The sequence below is a fragment of the Physeter macrocephalus genome, chromosome 2 (genome assembly GCF_002837175.3).
Source record: "Physeter macrocephalus isolate SW-GA chromosome 2, ASM283717v5, whole genome shotgun sequence".
In the NCBI taxonomy this organism is placed as follows: domain Eukaryota; kingdom Metazoa; phylum Chordata; class Mammalia; order Artiodactyla; family Physeteridae; genus Physeter; species Physeter macrocephalus.
In genome coordinates, this window is record NC_041215.1 from 105,393,075 (window position 1) to 105,400,052 (window position 6,978).

Consider the following 6,978-nt stretch of genomic DNA (forward strand, 5'->3'; position numbering starts at 1 on the left):
TAAAAGCTTTTGCACAGCAAAGGAAACAATAAACAAGATGAAAAGACAACCCTCAGAATGAGAGAAAATATGTAAATGAAGCAACCGAAAAGGGATTAATTTCCAAAATATACAAACAGCTCATGCAGCTCAGTATCAAAAAACAAACAACCCAATCAAAAAATGGGTGGAAGACCTAAATAGACATATCTCCAAAGAAGACATACAGATGGCCAAGAGGCACATGAAAACATGCTCAACATCACTAATTATTAGAGATTTTGTTTTAATTCAATGGGGAGCCAATGGAGGTTTTGGGGTTTTTTTGTTTTTTTGTGGGGTTTTTTTGGCTGTGTTGGGTCTCCGTTTCTGTGCAAGGGCTTTCTCCAGTTGCGGCGAGCGGGGGCCACTCTTCATCACAGTGCGCAGGCCTCTCACTAATCGCAGCCTCTCTTGTTGCAGAGCACAAGCTCCAGACGTGCAGGCTCAGTAGTTGTGGCTGGTGGGCTCTAGAGTGCAGGCTCAGTAGTTGTGGCTCACAGGCCTAGTTGCTCCGCGGCATGTGGGATCCTCCCAGACCAGGGCTCAAACCTGTGTCCCCTGCATTGGCAGGCGGACTCTCAACCACTGCGCCACCAGGGAAGCCCCGCCAATGGAGGTTTTAAGCCACATAGTAACATACTTTTAAAAAACATACTCTGAAACATACAGTGTGAAAAACGCATTTTAGGGCAGAAAGGAAAAAAAACTTATAAATGCTATTTTACATGAATAAGAAAAGTGTTTGCAGTTCAGAGAAATTACAGTTAAGTAGCACTCTGGAATCTTGCAAAATAAAATACTAACAAAAATGCCTAGAAATCAGTTTAATGTTCCAAGTATCTCAAGCTGCTTGCAAAGGACATTGATTTAAAAAGGTTAAATTTTAAACACTCGTAGTTCGTTCCACAACTGTCCCATTTACCTATCCATTCATTCAAAAAGTGTGTTAATACAAATGCTAAAAGATTAGGACAAGGCCAGCTGTCTTAACACTATCCAGTAGTCAAAATTCAACCAGCAAAGGACAGTTATTGTTCTTTCTATCTATCTACAAAGCGGTATTGTTCTAAAGATGCTATGGACCGCTTTCTCACCAACTCAGTTCACACGATAACTCCACATTTCAAAAGTCCCGCAAAAATGACGTATCATCCATCCAGAAACCCAACCTCGACACTCCTCAAAAGCAGGACGGCTCAACTGAACTGAAAGTAACTAAGGCTCGCTTACCACCTGCTTCTTCCCCATTCCGTCTAAAGCTGGGCTGCCCGGCAGCCGCTGACTCCCAGCCGCGGGTCGCTCACACCCCGCCCAGGTTCACACCCGCCCAGCGGGCCCCGCGCACAGGCGCAATGCGTCATCGAACTGCGCCGCAGAGGCCGCTCTGCCCCGCAGCCTCCTCCATCAGGGTGGGAGCGAGGGGGAGCGCGGAGGCCTGGTGTGGCTTTTCCAGTCTACTTCTGCGGAAAAGGGGGCGTCGGAGTCGGGGCTGACGTGCCCGGGAGGAGAGACTCCAGCGGGCGCGGTGTAGCAATCACGATTTTTCCCATGGTTTCCCAAGTGGTTGCGGTGATTTGTTCGAGGGAAGTGAGAGAACATCAGGATTAAAAGTCCCCGCTGGCAAACGGCTATCTCTTTCCCGGGCGGCTAAATGCCCTCCGGGAGGAGTCCATAAAGGGACCCTCTGTGGCAGGCCCCGGACCCGCAGGGACAGGGGCGGCAGCGATGTGAGGCGTCGTCATGGCAACATGCGCACTCAGGCCCCCGGAAACTTCAAGCCTGGCTCCTCGCCCAGCTCCTGGAGTTCGGGTCCGGCCTTGGGAAGAACTTCCAGCCCCCACCCCCAGCTCTATCCTGTGAGCGCCAAATGGGCCGATGCGCGCGCTCCCCGAGCTGGGCTCTCCCCTTCTGGTCCCCAGCATGTCGGTGTCCGCTCCGCCCCAGAGGTAGCGGCTGCGTTAAGGCAGCGGCCAACGCGCCCCTCACCGCTCACCGGGTGGTCCTCCTCCACCCGGAGCCCCGAGTCCGCCCTCATGGCGCTGTGCCCGCCGGGCTCCCTCGGCGCAACGGCCGCCGGCCCGAGCCTGGCTCCCCGCGACGCCGAGGCCTCTGGGACCTGCGGGAGGCGGAGGCTTCGCGGCGCCTGATTAAGCCACCGCCCCCGGCCCGGGTCTCCGCTCGGCCCCGCGTTGCCAAGCTCCGCGTTCCAAGGCGACGGGGTTAGAGGCTCACCCGTTTAGCCACCAGGCGCGCGCGCGCGCGCGCGTGTTGGGTGATACAGGCAGTTCTCAGATTCTCTCCAGTTGCGTGTGTGTGTGTGTTGATACAGGCAATTCTCAGATTCTCTCCAGTTGTGTGTGTGTGTGTGTGTGTTGATACAGGTAATTCTCAGATTCTCTCCAGTTGCGCGTGTGTGTGTGTTGATACAGGCAATTCTCAGATTCTCTCCAGTTGCTTATCAAATCCGGGATCACATGAGTGTTAAAAATGACTTAGTTTTCTTCGTTTTGTTTGGTCGGGTTTCTTAGAAAAATAACACTTATTCACTTTAAATTTTAAAACTACAGATGTTTTGAAGCATATACTCTGTTTTATAGTTAAGAAAGAGCAGAGGGATGGCATGGATGTGGAAAAAGTTAGGGAATGATGCAGAAGATGAACAGATACTAGGGCAAGAAGAGCGACTGGAAGTCTCAGACTTAAGGAAGTAAGAAAAACAAGACTTCGTGGAATAACATCCTCATCCTGTGGTTTTCTCAGATGTTGGTCTCTAGCACTAAAATCCATTGCTCTTTCCTAATTTAGGCATAAATGTAGATACTGGCTTTTGGGAAAATTAATGATTGTTGCAGCCCTGATCAAAAGAATAATTTTCCTTGCAGCCTAATGTGTAAAATGAGAGCAGTGCTGTTTCTGTAAGTTTTGATGTTAGATGTGAAATGTGTATATTAACCCCTCTTTCTTGCAGTTAGTCAACTAGGTACTTTTTGTCAAAACCATGTTTATAAAACAGAAGTTTCATGAGGTAAACTACAGTTTCTGAAATTAAATACGACTTATTTTACTTACGAAAGCTCTTTATCTGAATCATACAAAAGCCATCTGAAATCTGTGAAAGGTTCTCTTATTCAGTGACTTAACATTGTTCATATTCCTACCAATTGCTGCATATGAGGTAAAGGAACACATTTTTCCCTGAAAGCCAAGTAGATAACTCTACATAACCATACAATACAGGTTTTTTTCAAATAAGATTAATTAACGAACTGCAGTACTTTTAAAGTTGCACACATTATAATAGGGCAAATACAATAGTGCTGTTTTAGATTGCAGCTGTTTTTCCAGCTCTCTGTAATAGGTGAACATTGTTAAAACTCCAGTATTAAGCAGAAGGGCCTCCTTAAGATTCAGTATCAGAGGAAACCCATGTTGCTGGTACCCACTGAGGCTCCTCCTGAGCCTTCTGAACTGCAGACAACAACTGGGCACATGCATCTTGCAAGCTGTCATTCACAATCACATGATCAAAAAACTGGCCAAACTGAGTCTCCATTTTTTGGGCTAAATCCTCCATCTCTTGTAGATCTTCATCCTTTAGGAGAAATAGAAAAATATGCATAGCAAACTTAATGAGACAAATAGAAATAATATGCAGTTTGTTATTGCTGTTACATTCAGTTGTGTAGCTGTTTATAAACACAATTATGTCATATAAATGTCCTCCATTCTAAACCACAAAACTTGTGTTTCTATCTTTAGTCTTACTTAATGTCTCCCAGGTCAGGTTTTCACAAAATTGAGTAACAGTTTGTAGACAGACCAATCCTCTCAACTTCCTATTTGGACTTAAATTATCTTACTCTATTATCTAAACTCTTGAAGCTCTCAAACCATATACAACATAAAACCAAAGAAATTTTACCAGTTAAATATAAATAAAACTTAAAACATAAATTTCAAATGAGCATTAATCTGATAAGAATGACATTATTTTGCAGATACAAAATGGCCACTTTGCACATGAGGATGGTATGAACTGGTTCTTCGAAATGAGGCATACCTTTATTACTCTTTGCTTCATGATGACTGAATTCACCTATAATATTGTCTATTTCTACTATTGTGAAATGTTCGTTTAGTCAAGGTCATTTGGCCTTCACTTGGCACTAATGCATTAAATTCATTGCTACTATTTTCTTATTTGTCCACAATAATTAAAATAGTACAACTTATTGCTAATGCAATCATAAACACAAACATAAATACAGGCACTGAGATCTTGTGGCAGTACTCCTTTATAAGATGACCAGAAGCAATTTTGTTAATTTTTTAGATTGCCATAATAATGAGAACAGAATTTGAAATGCCCATAAGACTCAGAGAATATATCAACAGACTCCACTGTTTGAAATGCAAACTGGAGAATCAAACTTTCTTTATACAGTAGCCATTGAAAAAATAATGAAGATAAAAATAGAGAGATAAAGGATAATATAATGATACCTCATGCTCCCATCAGTAACACATATACTAAAATTGGAAAGATGTAGAGATTAGCACGGCCCCTATTAAAGGATGACATGCAAATTCGTGGAGCAGTCCATATGTTTAATTTGAGTTTTGCAAGATGAAAAAGTTCTGGAGATCTGCTTCACAATATGAATAGACTTAACACTACTTAACTGTACACTTAAAATGGTTAAGATGGTAAGTTTTATGTTTTATGTTATATGTTTTTTACCACACACACAAACAAGTGGATGTAATATCTTGATCTAGGTGACGGTTACTTGGGTGCATACACATGTAAAAAGTCATTGAGCTGTACACTTAAGATTTATACACCTTGCTGAATGTATGTTATGATTTAAAATATTTAAAGTATATTTAATGAAAAAAATATATATGTATATCTGGGAAAAAGAATCACTGATTAATCCCATCTGGCTTGGCCCCTCTATTATTGCTATAATCATTAATAAACATCCTTTGTGTTTTAATATATATTTATAAAGGTATCTCACATTACAGATGAGATAATTGACTAGAGCATTTTAAAGTAAATTCAAATGCTTTTGTAAAATAAATAATCTATTTAAAATACACGCACCCAATTTCTGTGTGACTGCAAATTGTGGCTTGAGGGCCTTTTTTTTAAAAGCTAAACCCAAAAAGAGGAGAAAAAAAAATGAGTAGCCTTATAGTAGTTATTAAACTTTATTTTAATATCTATAAATGATGTCCAGTAAAAAGGATAAATGAAACAAAAATCATAAATTTTTGTTTCATTAGAAACAAAAATTATATTCCTTAACATAGGGACGCTCTGGAAACAAAAAAGTAATTTTTGACTAGGAAAAAAACCCCACAATACACTCATCTATTTCCTCTGTATCTTACCTTGAACTTCATGTCCACAAAGTAGTTTGTAATGATCTTGGCATTTTTCCGAGATTGCTTCATACAACTCATGCTAGATGGCTTTATAAATATGACATAGGGCTTCAGTTCATGGGTTCGAGCCACTTGAATACCCTACACAGAAAAATTAAATGCACATTTAAAAACAGAAGTCCTAGCAACCAAAATATCTCAGTTGGGAGAGCATTAGATTGAAGATCTAAAAACAGAAGTCCTAATTTCCTAGAATCAACATGAATGTTCTCAAAATTTCTAAGAACAGAAATTAGCAGTTATTTTTAACCAGAGTATATTCTCATGTGCTCCCAAGTCCTCAACTCTAAAAAACATTTTAATAATTAAGAGATGGAGTTCTGGAATCAAAATTAAGATCAAATACTGGTTCTTCCTCTTGCTAGCTATGACATCCTTATTGAAATCTGAGAATAGGATTCTATACATGATCTCATGGGGAAAAGACAGGACAGACTCTCAAGGCCCATCAGCTCTATTTCACCCTCACTTCCCTTTCCTCTTGCCATTGTCTCAAACCGGATAAAACTGACATCTTCACACTGACCACCAGTTTGACCACGAAGTGAGAACAAATCTCATGTCCCCTGATTTTCTTTAGCACACAAGGTGTATTTTTACATGACTACAGAAAATGCAAAGAAAATACAGGATTATAAAAATTTGGACTACACGTTGTATGTTTTTTATCTTACCTTAACTCGCTTATTCCTGCTCTATTCCACATATGGTCTCAGGGAGACAGCTATCGATATGATAACATAGGATCCTCACCTCCTTGTGTAAAGCAACATGTTATTCCCTCCACAAGAAGTTACCTTGATGCGTTTGTGATCAAGGTCAAAGCAAGATTCTTAGTTTTCTTTATGGCTACCTGCTCAGTTCTGTTTTTTTTGTTTGTTTGTTTGTTTTGTCTGAGAAACTAGATTTTTTTCCCCAACTAAGACAAGATAATGGCAATTGATCCTTCAAGTAAGATCCTGGTCCTTAGATATGGGAAGTAGTCTTATCCTAACAGAATAAAGTGTCTCAACTACAACCTAAAGCATGTGCATAAAATGGATGACATGCATTCATTACTTTGGGGAGATGGGAAATACTCCACCACAGACCCACCTGAGGCTCTAAGTCCATGACACAAATCTTTCCTTCATCAAGGACTGCTTGAACAGCATCCACACTAGTGCCATACAGGTGGCCTTTGTACTCACCATACTCGAGCATCCTGCAAGGGTGGGACAAAGAAAACAAGAACTGGGGCTTCCCTGGTGGCACAGTGGTTGAGAATCTGCCTGCCAATGCAGGGGACACGGGTTCGAGCTCTGGTCTGGGAAGATCCCACATGCCGCGGAGCAGCTGGGCGCGTGAGCCACAACTACTGAGCCTGTGCGTCTGGAGCCTGTGCTCCGCAACGGGAGAGACCGCGACAGCGAGAGGCCCGCACACCGCGATGAAGAGTGGCTCCCGCTCGCCGCAACTAGAGAAAGCCCTCGCACAGAAACGAAGACCCAACACAGCCAAAAA

The 6,978-nt window shown here is 42.1% G+C and overlaps 2 protein-coding genes and 1 non-coding gene across 3 annotated transcripts in view; 1 reads left to right on the forward strand and 2 right to left on the reverse strand.

Moving 5' to 3' along the window:
• TMEM237 (transmembrane protein 237) overlaps nt 1–2,243 on the reverse strand; it is a 26,422-nt gene extending 24,179 nt beyond the window's left edge. The window contains exon 1 of the mRNA XM_055089439.1: nt 1,997–2,243. Within this exon, the coding sequence (XP_054945414.1) occupies nt 1,997–2,056 (60 nt within the window). The 5' untranslated portion in view covers nt 2,057–2,243. The remainder of the gene's footprint in view (nt 1–1,996) is intronic.
• An 860-nt stretch (nt 2,244–3,103) lies between these two features.
• The window catches only part of MPP4 (MAGUK p55 scaffold protein 4), a 45,157-nt gene continuing 41,282 nt past the window's right edge, over nt 3,104–6,978 (reverse strand). The window contains exons 21-23 of the mRNA XM_055079360.1: nt 6,571–6,679; nt 5,422–5,556; nt 3,104–3,613 (exon numbers count right to left, since the gene is read on the reverse strand). Of these exons, the coding sequence (XP_054935335.1) occupies nt 3,422–3,613; nt 5,422–5,556; nt 6,571–6,679 (436 nt within the window). The 3' untranslated portion in view covers nt 3,104–3,421. The remainder of the gene's footprint in view (nt 3,614–5,421; nt 5,557–6,570; nt 6,680–6,978) is intronic.
• LOC112065147 (U6 spliceosomal RNA) lies at nt 4,528–4,631 on the forward strand. Its single transcript, XR_002891870.1, has one exon. It is a non-coding gene; the product is annotated as a U6 spliceosomal RNA (small nuclear RNA).